Source organism: Neodiprion virginianus, chromosome 7 (genome assembly GCF_021901495.1).
Source record: "Neodiprion virginianus isolate iyNeoVirg1 chromosome 7, iyNeoVirg1.1, whole genome shotgun sequence".
NCBI lineage: Eukaryota > Metazoa > Arthropoda > Insecta > Hymenoptera > Diprionidae > Neodiprion > Neodiprion virginianus.
Genome location: NC_060883.1, coordinates 1,016,383 through 1,032,763, shown reverse-complemented (window position 1 = coordinate 1,032,763; position 16,381 = coordinate 1,016,383). Strand labels below are relative to the sequence as shown.

The 16,381-nt window shown below is 45.4% G+C and overlaps 1 protein-coding gene across 1 annotated transcript in view; it reads left to right on the top strand.

The window, feature by feature from the left end:
- LOC124308409 (protein rhomboid) overlaps nucleotides 1-16,381 on the top strand; it is a 153,355-nt gene that overhangs the window by 125,172 nt on the left and 11,802 nt on the right. The window contains exon 7 of the mRNA XM_046771112.1: nucleotides 12,003-12,145. Coding sequence (XP_046627068.1) covers nucleotides 12,003-12,145 — 143 coding nt within the window. The remainder of the gene's footprint in view (nucleotides 1-12,002; nucleotides 12,146-16,381) is intronic.

Here is a 16,381-nt window from a genome sequence, read left to right as displayed (position 1 = left end):
CTCGCAAGGTGTACCCGTCGGTCAATCGATTGTCAACTTTTAGCCACAGATAAATGGCGCCAGATTTAAAAACGTACATTCGCGTTCGCGGACACTTGACGAGGAGTACACCCTGTTCCTTACGTACCACGCGTCGTCGTACTCGCGAATTTGTGCATTTAGAAATCCCGAAGCGCTAGCGAACGCTCTCCGAATACCCGTGGCATACGAGATAGCCTTCCTGCCGCATCGCTCGATCCTATCGTCGGAACATGTCGGGCGCCAGAGTGAGACGTCGAAGGAAACGTGCCCACGGTTACGACAATTTCGGTTATAAGGTTATACCGCACGTATGTGGCGTCGATTTATCTATACTGCACGTACACGTATACGTAGATCGAAGACGACGGAGACGACGACGATGGCTTCTCGAATCGTCCTCGTCGTCTCTGCGTAATACGGTATTCGAGGCACGATAGGAAAAATTTTCCTCGTCCGCTCTCGATCCATAGACGAGCATGCACTCGTTTCCGGACTCCGGACAGTCGGTCGGTCTCTTCTATTTTTGTTTCTTCTGCCAACTTAATTCGAACGTCGTACCTCATGCGCGCTACCTGCATCCCTTCGTCTGATTCGTTCTCCGTTCGAAATCCCCGGATAATGTGCGGTCGTTGTCCGTCGCTATCAACGGCGATTTCTCACCTATACTCGTTACCCACTCTGCTACTTTTAATTAAAAAAACGCATTGCCCTTCAATTCTTAACAGGATAATGAAATATGAATAGTTTCAGATTCCAGTGAAATTTTACTCTCATTGTCAGTCATGGAGTTTCGTGTACAGAGAAAAATGGGTCGCTTTGCAGCTGTTTGTAACTGTATATCATCACATTATTAACGCCTTTTATTTATTCGTTGAATTATATAAATCGTCGCGACGTGACACATACGGAGAGTAGGAGTCAACGAGCGACACGATACGGCTATAAAAACGCGCAACGTGTCCGTCACTCCGTGTGCGGAGGTACAACAACAACACCGGCTCTGTGGTATACTCTACGGACACCGGTCGACACCTTCGTGGATATGCACGCTGCAGAGCCGACAACCACCCTTCGAAAGTGCAAACGTAAACGGGAAACCGAGTAGCGATCGACGATGTATTCGTGCGTCGGTGTTGTTTGCCATTCTCGATTCAAAATGCTTCCGAATGTATTCACGCGGGATTTGCTCAACCCTCGACAATTATTGCTGATCAATTATTGATCAATTAGCGTACCTTTAAGACCAATTAGTTGCTCGACGACACTTTTATCGCGAAGAGATCGTCAACTGTACGTGAATATAAATCGATCGAATGATGCGGAATGGATTGCTAAGTACGCGTAAGTCGTGGTTGGAGTTTAGAACGCGACGATATTGATCTGCGGTATTATTTTACGTGACAATCGTCGAAATTTGCTTTTCCTTAAAAAGTTCCGAAAATATTCTATTTTTAAGACGTACCGCGAACGATATATTTATTTGTCCTCGCCGAGTAACTGTTTTTAGAAAAAGTGGATTCCCACCTCGGAGCTGGTTTTTCCTTTTTACCCACTAACAGGTTGTAGTAGAAATAACGTGAATCTCACGCGTCGCGATTACGTACAATGCCCTCTGCCATTAACGCATTGTATATTTTTCCCGAATGTCCTTGAATAACCTGGAAATGTCGTTGAATTTGTTACGGACTTTTTACCGGACACCATGTTTAATGTAGAAGGAAAAAGAGTTTGTTCTCGTCTTTCTCCTCGGTCGTAGTATAACGGTCAAGAAACCCTCCTGTCTTCCTTCGGGCTTTCTCACAATCAGGATATCTCGGGGACACGAGAGACCACGAGACATCACGTTGGACTGTTTATAGTGATCGGGTTTTATGCGCACCGCGAGGTAGAGGGAGGGGGTGACGGCGTTTCGCCGATAACTTGCGGTTGGTGGAGGAGAGGAGAGGAGAGGAGAGAGATAAGACTGGTCATTAGGACCGGAACCGGGGTAGTAGGTGGCTGCTTGGTCGGCGGCGACCGCAATTTCGTTTGGTGGAAAATGACTCCCAGCTGCTGTTGGTGGTGCCGCAATCGAGAGGGATGGTCGCGGAGAAGGAGACGAAGGGAGAAGGACATCCTCCGCCTTCGTCTTCGCCTTTCCTCACCCTCGTGACCTGCAACCCCGTGACAGTTTTATTAGCATCCGAACCAGACGCTGATTCCGCAAGGCAAATTTCGCCGACCCATCTCGAAACGGGGAAAAATGTCCCTTCGATCAGAGAATTATACAAGTCATTCTTTATCTCCTTCGGTCCGAGCTCGCCTTACTTTCTTTCTTACTTACTTACTTACTTACTTATTTACTGCTGACAGCTGTCACCAGTCACTTAGTCAAATTATCTACTTTATATACCGCCGAGCTGGTGTTTGTTGCTGCTGCTGCTGCTTCTTCTTCTTCTTCTTCTTCTTCTTCTTGGTCGTCCGCAATTTGGAGGAATGATCCTACTACAGGATTCCAGCCTCCCTGACTGCGCGTATTTTTCCTCACACAGAGAAGCGATGAAAATGGAGAAAAACGAGAATGAGGCGGAGGCCCTGGACGAGTGGTGAAAAAAAATCGTCGAACCTCCTCGGCTATTCAATTTCTACCCAACTCGCCTCACTTCGCCTATCTATAAACAGTATAATACCGCGGGATGTTGGCTACGATGAAGAAAATGAACAAGAAGATAAAGAAGAAGCGCCTTCTGTTCACGCCACAAGTGCGGTTGCACGTGATGCGATATCGAGTAAAACGCGTGCGTATATACCTGCGTGTTTACCAGTTTCCCAGGCGCCAGGCTTTTCAGGGTTCACCTACCTGCATGACCGCTCACTACGCGCGGTAGGCGCAAGAAGGTGCTCGATATGACGAACCAATATCTAGTCTACGCGAGGTGGAGCAGGCCGGTGACTTCCTCCGATCCAGCGCCGTGCAATGGCTTACGTACGTGTATATATATGTGTGTGTGCGCGCGCGCATACATACACACCACGCTGCAGTTGAACAAACATTCGATGCAGTGTAATCATTGTATTTACACGAGCGAGTCTCCATTCTGCACTCGGGTTGTGCACTCGTCGTCGCAGGTTGACTCGAGCACTGCACGTACGCGATGGTTCCGAAAGCTAATAACGGTTAAAAATTCTTACCGAGTTGGGGATCATCGCCGGAAACGACGACGGTGAACCGTGCGCACGCTCTGGGTTCTGTAATACCTACACCACCGAGCCTCGTGAAAAATAAATAAGTAAAACAAGAGGGAAGAAGAGGAAGAAAAAGCTGAGGAAACTTGGGAAGTGCCGAAATTAACTCGGTTCTACCGCGTATAATTGAGAGGAGTCGGAGACCAGACCAGAACAGAAGAGAATTACTACGTGCGTGCGAGAGAAAGAGAGGGGGTGAGAGAGAGAGAGAGAGAGAGCCGACGCACGTGCCCCGTGCTCGTCTATCCGTAGGAGGAGGAGGAGGAGGAGGAGGAGGCGTCAAGTCCGAGTGGCAACAAAGCAAAGTGGTCCCTCCTTGAGGGTCCTCGTTCCATTTTCTTCTTCCGCTTTCCGTCCGTGGCGACAAGAAGGCGATACCGGATACCGGAAAACGAGCTTCTTTTATTTCACATCCCGCACCGCGAAGTCGCACCAATTATTGTTGTACCGTTCACTTTCGATTCCCTCGATCCATCCATCGGTCGTCGACTCGGTTCGAGGTTACGCGGTGTCCGGTGATCCTTGAAATGTTCCATTTTCATCGTCCTTGAATAACTTGAAAATGTGATTGAATTTTTTTACGGATCCTTTACCGGACACCGTGGATTACAAGATTGCGAGACCCGTGGATCTTTACAAACCTGTACCCCATATGTCCCATATGCTTGGGAGTCGGCCGGCTGCCGGCCAAAGATCGGCGTACGCAACCTGGTTGGTCGGTCACCCAATCGACCCAGCGTCAAAACTCATCTGACTGGAAATGCTACTGCTGCAACAGCACCGGCAGCGTTTCAGCACGAACGAATGAACGAAACTGCAGCCGGCCACTGCAATTTACAACCGACCGCTTCACGCTGACCACGCGCAAAGTTTGTCACTCCGTTTCCACGAGTTGAGCTTCATTTGGGTACATAGAGGAAGTTTCGAGCATTGCCTGTAAGGCAGGACGACGATTCACGGGGCTGATAAAACCCACCCCCGATCGCTGCGGTGGTTCGAATCGTTTCGTGATTTTTCTTTACCGATCGGAGATATATGCCTAGATAAATATCGCTGGTACCTACCGGAGGATATCGTACGTACGATACGGTGGACGTCGGAGGGTGTGCGCTTGGGTTGCGAAAGATATACTTCTCGCTCTAGTTAACCTCGCGTTCTTCTACGTGTGAATAAACACGGATAGAAAGAGAGAAACAGGGGAGGTGGAGGAGGAGGATCTGGATCAGGATCAGGATCAGGATCAGGATGAGGAAGCTGAAGTGGAAAGCAAAACAAGAAAAGAAAAGAAAAGAAAGAACTACGCGCGCACGTGTAGTAGCTATCCACCCACCGTGACCTATGAGAGATACCGAAAGTTGTATCCTCCCCTTCTCTCTTTCCCCCTTCATCTCGTGGTCTAGAGAGCAGTTTGCTTCGCGGCATCGCGGCGCCCTTCGACGAGGGGACGAGGAGGCGGAGGTGGGAAGAAACCCGAAAGTCTTAGAACCCTAGTTCGCCTAGTCTCCTCGGCTTAGCGGAACTGGTTCCTGGCATGCCGCTGACGCTACACCTCCGGAATACCCGTGTGCGCGGTATTTCCTGGTTTTGGGGGAAACGCGCGCACACACTCACGTAAAAGCTCAGGGGATGAAGAGGGTGAGACGTACACGCGCTAGAACTACGGGGTCAGGGGAGTCGACCAGACTACCAGACTACCAGACAGACAGACAGACTGAGGGAGAAAATAATCCACGTTTCTGGACTTGTGCAGTGGCACTAGCCAGAAGGAAGGAGCTTCCTGTCTCCTCTATCCTCGCGCTGCTGCTGCTGCGCTGAAGGATACCGTTTACCGTGTACCAACACCGCATATCCAGACTCTATACGCGCGACAAACGACGCTCTTGCTATTCCATGAATTCTCGTTAACTCTCTGCTACATGCTTCAGGCATCCGTGCATGTATGCACGCCGCTCCATCTCTCTTCCATCCCCTCCCTCCACCTCCCACGTGCAGTCCACTCGAATAATGCAGACAACCCTCCCATATCCTTGTCATAACGACCCGTCGTCTCCGACGTGTCGCGGTGAATGTGCCGGACACTCCCTGCTTCGCTGTATACCTACCGCAACGTATCGCACATTTTATTTTTTATTTTTTTATTTTTTTTTCAAGGATATCGAAGTCTTCTTGACCTCGCTGATACAGCGGAGCAACGGATGTTGGAACTGTAGGTCAATCGAGTACGTCACCCGTCATTTTTTCGTCAAATTTCAGACTCCTCTCGTTCTTCTTTTCTTTTGTTCTCCGCAGTGTAGATAAATTTATATATCCTTCCGATGATGACCAAACGTTGACGAAAAAATGATGCGTGACGTGTTTCATTTTTGCTCGCGCATTGTCAATTCTGCCGGGGGTGAAATTCTTCGTGTCTAACTTGCAGGCAACGGTTGCGTTTATGTTCGTTAAAAAAAAAAAAAAATGTATCGGTTCGATTTCAATGAATGATCGGTGAACGTTATTTAATTTTTTTATACATACGATTAGATAAGACGAATCCTTCATCGTGACCATTACAGTCAAATCCTGAATTAAAAAAGATAACGACTGCCATGTGAACGTTATTGGTTTATCCCACCCTCGCTCTCTCCCTCTCTTTTTTCGGGTAAGCCCTTTGTCTCAGATATACCACGACACAAGGTGGTAAAGTGAGAAGGGAGAAGGACGAAGAGCGAGCACGCACACGATATAAAAAGAGAGGATACGCGATACGGAAGAACAAACCCTAATTTCCCGTTCAGCGAAACGTGTAAATTTGCAAATTTATCGCTAAAACCTTTTTCGTGTGTTTCTGTTGCCTGTTTTTCTTTTTGTCCTTCGTTTTTTTTTTCGCCTTCCCTTCCGAGAGATTAGGCCGCGAGAGAAGCAACGGCACAGCCCGCGTGGAGGGGTTGAATCGTGTAAAGTAAAGGGTAGGTAGGTATATCAGAGGGCGGGTGCGTAAAGGTCGTTTTCGCTTCACACGGAAAACGTGCTATACTTTTTCTTCTTCTTCTTCTTCTTCTTCTTCTTCTTCTTATTTTTTTCGTGGTACCTTATATACACATATATATTTATACACACACACACACACACACACGTGTATCTAGACTGAGAATCAAATTTACATTTGTTTCGTTATTTTCCTCTTTTTCCACGCCGATCCGGAATCCCACACCCCTTATAAACAACCCTTATAAGCGACAAATGGCCGCGTCCTCATATTTCAGGCTAATCTCGAGGAACGAAACAGTACTCCAAAAAAAAAAAAAAAAGAACTAGCACCCCTGCACAGACCGTTTTTTTTTTTTTTTTTTTTTTTTTGTTACACTTTGGCGTACCTAAGCCTCGTGCAAAGGCGTTCGGTTCTCGTTTTCCGTATGTCTCTGCCCACCCTCCTCATTTCTCACCCCCTCCGGCTCGTGCCCTGGCCTCTGCATCTTGGGGTGGATATGGAAGGAAAGAAAAAGAAAAAAAAATTGAAGGGGGGAAGAAAAAATATGAGGAAAAACGAAAATACTAGTTTGCCGCTGCACGCACGCCGCATGCATTCGGAATGGGAACAAGGAAAAGAAGATGGAAAAGCGTCGCTGCGGCAACACCAGCATCGGATGTACATATATATATATACGTATGTATGTATGTATAACCTTCCCTACCCACCCACCTATACCAGCGTCGCTACTTTTAAGACTAATTTGAGCGGAACGCAGGCGCGTGCCGTTTTTTCTCCCTCGCTCGGTCCCGCGGCTGTCCGGCAACTCTACCCACCCGTCTGCCTTACGGTCTCTCGGGAGGATCTGATGGGGGGGGGAAGACGATTTATGCCCTCCTCACACGTGCCTTTCCGTGTCCGTTTCCTTAATTTAGGATTTCGGAAAGAGGGATAGATACACGTCCGCTAGCTCTCGCTCTCGTATCTCTCTTTGTCCGTACCTTTCACTCTCTCGTTCTTTTTCCGGTTAGCTTCTCACGACGCGACCGCCGCTAAAAGACACGGGGAAGCATCCACGAAGCATCGTCGGTGCAATCCGATCGAACCTTGACGGGGTACCGCAGTCGATTTCGACGTACTTTTTACTTGGGAGATACCTCAATCTTTGCGAAGAATCAAAAATTGAAGAGTTCCACGACGAACGGTATTGCAAAAAACATTGATAAATGTTTAGGAGCTTATTTTCATCGTTTTTTAAGCATCGGATAACGCTAATGACGTCGGTTCTTAAACGCTTAGCAATGCTTAAAATAAACAACGAAGAGAAGCGTCTAAAACACTTTTCTTTCCTCTCAGATGCGTCGTCTGTTTGTTTTTTTTGTTTTTTGTTTGTTTGTTTGTTTGTTTGTCGATGATCTACCACGTTGCCTTTCGTTACAAACTATCGGTCGACGCAGGAGCCGCATCATCTTATCCTCAGCTCCGTAATTCACCGTAGGTATTTTAATCCTGAGTCCTGCGATGTAAGTCAGCGAAGAGCGAACGAGGATGGTGAATATTTCACCCTAACCCTTATATTATTATTCCTCGATCACCTCGCGCCACCGTCACACATAAATTATCGATTCCTCATCGTCGAGTGAAATTTGTTTGCCCTACACCAGGGCACATGCGTATAATACAATAACATTAGCTCGCGCTATATGGCTGGTTCGAGAAATATCCCATTTAACAAGAGTAATGATTATAATTTTCTAAACCCTGTATACGCACACTATGGGGGTATTAGTACGATGACGAGGCGAAGGAATTAAGGAAGTAAGGAAGTAGGGAAGGCGGACGCGGAGAGTAAAGGTACCTGCCTAGTCGACATCGCGTGCCATCCGAAAGATAACAGAAATACGGCGAGTTTCAGGGGGTTGAAACAACGGCGAGGGAGCGCAGAACCAGCAGCCTAACCGGAGCCACCTTAGCTTTACTGCTCGGGCAATAAATATGCCCTCGGATAACCATCTTCTCCTTCTTCTTCTTCCTCTACTTCTTCTACTTCTTCTTCTACTTCTTCCTATTTACATTACGCTAATATTACTCGACTAACGTCTAGGCATATACTTGCGTATTTGACGACTCGGGGTGTTCTTCCTACACCGAGACACGCGAGTCCCGTGGTCTTTGCGAGGCAATTAGGTAGTCGAGGGGAGGGGAAGTCGGTATTTTACTCTGCAACAGCATTGGAAGAAACTGGCGAAAGCGACGAGGATCAACGAAGCTGAGGCTTAAGCTTTTGGAAATAGGGAAATGCAGTTTAATTTCATCCTCGTAGAATTCTAGTAAAGTATCGGGGGTTCAAGGTGTTTCACGAAATGTGGATTTTCCGACCACGCTGCATTACTCGAACGAACGTTAGAACGTTTCGCTGCTAATTCTGACTGTTAGCTTCAGCCGACGATACGTCCGAAGCAAAAAAAAAAAAATCATTATCGAGCTGTTTTAGAATTACGTTCAAGGAGTCAGAAAAGGTGCGAATTTACCATTTTTCTTAAACTCGAATCGTTTACAAAATGCATTTCTTCATTTTCCCAAGAGAGAGAGGGAGGGAGACAGCAAATGTGTGTACGACAGGATAACGTGTACAACCAATGCGGATATCTCGGGTTCAGGTTAGGAATAAAAGACGAGAGAAGAAAACAAACTTGTCGACAATTTTTCCATTCTTCGATTTCTATCAGCAATATTGGCCTTTGTTTTTCCTTCGCTTTTCCAGGCTCGTTCGTTATACTTTGTAATATTTTTCCAGCCATTCTTACACGCGTACGTATCGCATACCTGTCTACATTTCTCTCGAGGATCCTGCCTCGTTTTTACAATATGCCCACTTTTCTCTTTCCGCTATAGGCGTATCGCTCTCTGCAGTCTAGTTTCGTTACACATACGGTTACTTTCGCGGTTGAATATGGTGGTACCCACCCGTATATCGTACACAGATATACCCACCTTTATAGTGCACCCACTCTGCCGGATCATGTAAAAAGAATCGCGGTAGCTGCTGCGTGCATAGGCGGAGGTTCGACCCTCGAGAATTCTTCATTTAGGTGAGTGCTTCCTCGCGCTCTCGTGCCGCTGCGAATATTGATATAATACAATAATGATCGTGCGCTGCGCGGGCAAAAATGAGGAGGTGGGAAAAAAAAAAAAACCGCATAACAAGGTCTTTATCCATTCACTTGTCGTCTGTTATTTTCTTTTAATTTTTCGAGCCAACAACAGATTCTCAATTCCATCTATCGTAGTGTTTTATCGAAATAATTATATTAATATTAAAAGTGTCATTGGCGTAAATTGTACGTATATATACGCACACGTTGGCTGAACCTAACGTGAAATTCACCTTTCGATTAGGCTAGCGGCGTGTAACGTGGGATTAATCGATGTAGATAACGTACGGCGTACGTCAGTTTATAATAATATCATTGTTCGGATCGATGCGAAAGTGCACCAATTGCAGCAAATAGCATTAGGTGAGCAAGCACGCGGCGGAAGGTCCAAGCGATCGATTTTCATTCCCCGCCATTTCTGAGAGTTATTATATCATCGTGTCTCTATGCGCAAGTTCAGTTGTATTCTGTTATACGTGCTACGATATACGTATGAGTACAGTAAGCGATATTGCAGGTTTCGCAATGACGTCAAGTTTTGCGGATCTTGCTGGAAAAGAGAAGCAAAAAAAACAATTTTGTGAACAAACGCTCACGCATATCAATTATGTTACAAGATAAGTGTTGCCAGTTGTTATTAATTGCATCTAAAAAAAAAAACAAGCACAAACTTTTATTCCGCAATACTGTGAAAATACATATTTTTTTTCTTTCTTTTACAAAGAATTTATGCGAAAATCACAAGTCTAATTTACTGCAAAGATTGTGCATGAAATTTTCGCCCGCGCGTACTTCGGCTGCATTATACATAAGAATGAGTCTCCGTCACCTTTGCGTATACATGTATACGTAATACAAACCCCCGTTCGACCCTTTTAAATTCTTCTTCTTGTTTTTTTTTTTCTTTTTTTTTTTTTTTGCACTCTTTCTTTCATTTTTCAGTTTTTGTTTTTTATGAAGAGATAGAGAGTGAGAAGAAGGGTGGGAGAAGAGTGGGTTAGGTAATCTTCGTCTTCTTCTTATTCTTATTCTTCTTCGTCTTCTTGTTCCTCGGAGCACCGAGATGCGAAGCTGCGGGGTTGTAAAACCGCCTTTCATCCCTCCCTGTAATAAGGTTTCCTATCCCGTCCTATAATTTTTTTTTTTTTTCTCTTTTACCTCTCCTCCCCTCCTCGCCTCTCCTCACCTTAGTTCGCACCGCTTCTTTCGCCGCGACTATATCAGTCCGCTGGCGCGATATGTTCCTCGTTATTTCCTTCTTTTTTTCATTTCATATTGTTTCTCTTTCTCTTATTTTTTACGGATCTTGGATTTTTTTTTTTCTCCAACCCTTCTGTTCTTCATCCCCTCATCACCGGACGTCCGTTCCCCCTTTCGTCGTTACTGTCTTGCGATTGTCGTTTAAAGGTATAAGTTTCGCAAGACGAGGAAGGGAAAACAGAGGAATATATTTTCTTCATTTTTGCATATTTCTTTATCTATTCAGTCTCCGTTCTTTCTTTCTTTCTCGGACGAGGCGGCGCGAAAATATAGCTCTATATATTACGTACTCTCTTCTTTGTATACGTGGAGGGGGAGGAGGAGGAGAATGAGGAGAAGGTAGAAAGCCGTCGCGTACCCAACGAACCGACCAACCCCCCGGCACCATCGTAGGTATTCATAAATTCGGATTAAACTCTGCACGGCACGCGTAAAAGCGAATCGCGTTCTGAATTGAATAAGCGAGCCTCAGACCCGACCACCGATGCGGTGCGGTGCCACCCTTTCCCCCATTCTTATGCGGGGTGTAAAATCCCCAGGGGATGATGTGGCTGTTTGACCACTTCCGCTTTTTTCATTTCTCGGTAACACTCTGCGCGGCATCCACGTCCTTAGCTGCGCAGGCGTACGTAAGTCGAATTTCCGACTCTTCCCGGACTGACTTCCGGGAGGAAATTAATGGATACACTTTAATCCGGAGCCTAATTATTACGAACGTTTTATTTTATTTATTTATTTGTTATTTTCCTTTGTTTTTCATGAATATTTGACGGATTTCCATCCGTATAAACACGTCGTTGTATGTGATAATGATGGTAATAATAATATTGTGACAAGTATCCGATATCGAGGATTATGACGGGTTAAGTTTGGAAGGCGTAAGCGAGTGGCATGCAGAGGAGGAAATTAGACGAAGGAGAGTCGCGATAGGATAGGGAGGGAAGATGAGAGGAATTTGTTAATTAAATTACGGAATGACAAACATAAAGTGGTGAAACAAGGCAAAGGAAAAGGGACGGTGGGTGATGGCCCAGGGAAAGACGACGGCGATGGAAAGGTTCTTCCCTCCCTTTCCTCTCCTCTCCTTTTCTTCCTCGCTTGATATTGTTTTCGCTGATTTATATTATATATACCCGCACCTTTAGCCGCGCGAGGGTTTCTAGAATACCCAAGTCGCGGAGCTGAAAGAGAAAGAAAATCATAATATTCACTCGTTATCTCGACCTGCAGCAGCAGCAGCAGCAGCCAACTCTTCTTTACGAGGAAAGAAATGAAGCGCGGTGGGGTGGAAAAATAAAAGAAAAACTAAAAACAAATGAAAAAAATAAATGCAAGCGGAAGAGGATGAAGAAGAGAAGTATAACGAGAATATACCTTGGTGTATTTTTCAGCTCGGGTTTTTCACCTACTACACCGTCGCCATGGGCGAGGTCAACCCCTCGGGTCCCGTTCCGATCGACAGTGTCTTCATATACCGACCGGACAAACGTCTCGAGCTCTGGAGGTTCGCATTCTACATGTTCCTTCACGCTGGGTAAGCATGTGCAAAATCGACTGCCTTGTTGTTATAATACCTTAATGTAAATTATTATTACTTTTATTGCCGGGAGCAAATTGATTGGAAAACAATTGTGAAAATTGAAGGAACAATTTGTTTACGAGAAAGTTACCACTCTACGCGTGTATATTTACTTGCCTTAAAACTAATTTTGACGTGTCCGTTTATTTACTTACTTACGATATTCGAGACGGTTGATTCCGCTTAATTTCCCCGATACCGGTGCCGATGATCGATCGATCGATCGATCGACGGCGTATATGCAACGAGGAAATTAAACTGCAACAGCCTGGCGGAATCAAATCATTCGATCCATCTTGAGCTTAGCTTAGGTCTAATTTGTTAATATCCGGCGGGTGATACGCTTCGGAGGTTTAAGGTCCTGGGAATCCTGTACCGCTCCTACTCGAGAGCGGGGATCCGAAATTTATAACTCCGCGTCCTTCCTTCCTTCCTTCCTTCCTTCCTTCCTTCCTTCCTTCCTTTCTTTCTTTCTTCGTTCGTTCGTTCTGCACGGTGGTCCAAATAGTTTGCCATCTCCGAGAAGCCTGTTCTGCAATGATATATGTAGGCGAGGGGTTCGTTTCTTCCTTCCTTCCTTCCTTCACATCCTACAACCAAACCCACGCAGCAGTCTACAGATGCTGTTACACGGATTCAATTGTAAATCCTCGAGAGAAAGAGAGAGAGAGAGAGAGATAAAAGAAAAGGAAGATGCTGAATGTTTCTAAACTAATTCCAAATCGTCACTCCTGACGAGGCTGCTTGTCACTGCCGTGATGCTGTTGGTATCACAAGCAAGGAAAGGAAAGGCAAGGAAAAAAAGAATCCAGAAGAGAAATTAAACAGCTGATAAATCGTAACAGTCGACTTTATTTTTTATTTTTTTTCTTTATTGAGAATTTTCATCACCGTCTACCCTTTTTTTCTGCTGCTCGTATAACCGAATCGTACTCTGCATTCGGTGGATTGAACGAAACGTGCGGTTTTATGGGTCAGTTTCACGGACGCAGGGGCGGGAGGAGAGAAAATTTTATCAGCCGTCATGGCATTTCCATCTCGTACCCAATCTCGTCCCCCTTTTCATTTGCTTTGCCCTGCCTTTCGTCTCGAGTCGGTTTTCTTCTTCTTATACGTGCTACGATATAAAAGTGAGTATATTGGAGGAGAGAGAGAGAGAGAAATTTCACGATTTACTTTGATGCAGGAGTCGAAAGAATGAACGTTTTTACAGATAATTTATACGGGTTTGAGGTATAACGCAAAGACGGGGAAAGAGAGAAGACAGGTTGAAATGTTGTTTCGAGGCGAAAGACGATTTCTGAAAACTTGACATGATCATCTGCTTCTAATTCATCTCGTCTTCTCTTTTCTGCGCGCTGCTACAACCTCGATGAGAGAGGGAGGAAAGAAATAAGAAGATGCGAGAAGAGATATCAGGATGACTTTTTCACCGCCGTTGAGAGAAAAGGTGATCCTGAGTTAAGTTTAACGCACTTTTCCGCGCTCCACTTCCTCCCCGCACTTCGTCTCGCCTCATCCTCATCCTTGCCATGGGAATAAGGGAAGATCGAGGAGCTGGTAAAACGAGAGAGAGGCAGAGGGGGAGAGAGAGAGGGAGAGTCTCGTCTTCTTACTGAGAACTTGGCGAACTGGTTCGCCGGAGTTGATACTCGACTTGCGAAGAAGAAGTAATTATTATTTGAGTTGGATCGGTCACGAAGTGAAGGACATTTAAGATGCCCTCAAGTGGCTCGTGAAGGAAAAGAGGAAGAAGAAGAACAAGAAGTGATCATTCCATTATTAAAAAAAAAAAACAATGCCGGAATCACGTGAGCAATCGCTCGAAAGAAGGAGAAGAAGAGGAGATGAAAGAACCTCGAAGAGCTTTTGGTATCATGAGATTTCGTTGAGTGTATGGGTTGCCCCACGGTCACGTAAACTCGAAATTCACTTACCGAAATGGTTGCACAGCTAGGGCAGTCGGTTGCTTCGCGAGTGTCAGTCACTCCCTTTCCATTTTCCCCCGTAGCTCCACCTTCACCCTTTCAGGTCATTTGAGAAAATTGTGTTACGCGGTTTATGGCATCAATATGTATATGAAAATGGTGCGCCGCTCGATGAGTCGTTTAAGGGTGGCTGAGCAACGTTGTATCGCGGCTAGAGGGATGAAATTGCGGGAAAGAAGAAGAAGAGGAGGAGAGGAGGAGGAGGACGACGACGACGACGAGCACTGTGGTTACTGTATTACACATCACTTCGCGTTACGTGTATATCCCGCATGATGTTACGTTATATCTTGTAAACACCTGAGAGATGCTTCGGTGAAACGGTCATGATCCACTCCGCAACGCCTCGCTACGACGAGACGCTCGATCATCTTTTATCGCCTTCTCGAATGCAGAAATTGCTGTAAAGTTGGTATGTACAAATGACGATGGACGAAGAAGCCAGTGTGGAAATTGAAGGATTTATCGCATCGTGTCACGACAGCGAAGCTGAAGGGGACGGTGATGAGTCTGACCAGAATAATGGAGACCGATGTTGAAGAAGAAGACGATACCGACCAACAACTCTTCGAAATCGCGTCGTCAAGTTCGTCGATTCACACGGTGATTACCGGCGACAAGAAATTATCGATAAGAAATTACGCTGCATGGTATCTTTGCGGGGTTGCCAAAGGTCGGGGAAATCTGGAAAACTTGGAAATTTTACGGAATCCGGGAATCCTGGAACAGTCGGGGAATCGTTTGCCAAATTGTTTACTCTACTTTCTACTTTTACACGGATAAAAATAATAATTATCGTATGGAAAACGTGCAATTTTTTTATTTCATTCAATTTGCCATAAACAATTTATACGAATTGGTGAGGGAAAGTTATAAGATTTTTCTCTGGACAATCTGGAGAAGTTGGGGAATATCGCGATCGAGATTCAGTGGCCACCCTGCCGTTTAACGGTATAATTATAGTTGCGTGAAAATAGAAGATACCTCGCGAAGAGAAGAAAAATCAAGCGGAATCAACGAATTAAGGTTCGAAGTAATGAAAAGGAAGCTGGGAAAATCGGAAATAAACAATTAATGCCTGTCCTGCAAAGCGGGCGTAATAAAACGGGCGCTTTCTCGGTTCGTTGCCGAAGTCGAGAGTTCCCGAGGGTTCGAGAGGTGGTAGGTGGAGGAGGTCGCGGGTGTTCCCTGGGAAACACGGGCGCCCTTGTAACCCGGCATTATTCGCCGATAGGTTACGGCTATGGTGGTGGTGGTGGTAGATGTTACCTTATAGTCCTGCAGGGTTTCGGGTTCGGCGCCCCGTTGACGAGGGTCGTCGTTACGGTGGCGTCGGGCTAACGTTTCGGTACCGCTCTGCCACTTCACTTTCCATGCATAAGCTTAATTGGATTATCCTGATAATTATTAATCAACTGTGGACCTTAGGTTACGCGCCCTTCTCTCTCGCGGGATTATTCCACCACCTCCCCCCCCCCCCCCCCCCTTCTCTCTCTCCCTCTCGGATCCGAGCTTTTCTCATCGTCTTCCGCTCGATTCTCGCCCTGCAAAACTCTTTCGCAAATTTAACAAAGTATGAATAATAAAACCTCATCGAATCAAAATAAAAATATGATTCTGTAACAAGGATACAAAGTATTTCAAAATCAGTAATCACTTTACTTGTTAAAAAATTTTGTTGACCAGTGAGTACCGCAACACTGTATACATGTAAAACCTAATTTTTCTTGATAAAGAGTGTATTTTTTGAAAAAATAAACAAAATTACATAGCGATAAAAGTGTTGGTACATAAAATAGTGTTATATCAATTCTATCGTACCAAACCTCGTTCCCGACATAATCGGTTAGAAGTTTTCACTTTACACAGAAAAAGTGAACGATCGTTGACCGGTACGTGTTATCGTTAATCATCGCTTGGCTGTAATGTTTGAGGAAAGGATTTAATTTACTGCCAAGCTCTTCTCTCCCCTCACCCTCCACGCTCTGATACAACCTTTTATCATTTATCCTCCAACTATCTCGTAATATAGCTGACAGTTATACCCCTAACGCTGCCACTGCGCCGCTGCTGTTGCTGTTTCACGCACCAATTCCTCATATATCGTACCTCTGCACCATTTCAAGGTATATTATACGTTGTGTAACATACCTCGCTCGCTTCTTCCCTCTTCTTGCAGCTCCGTTCTCCTCTTATCTTTCTT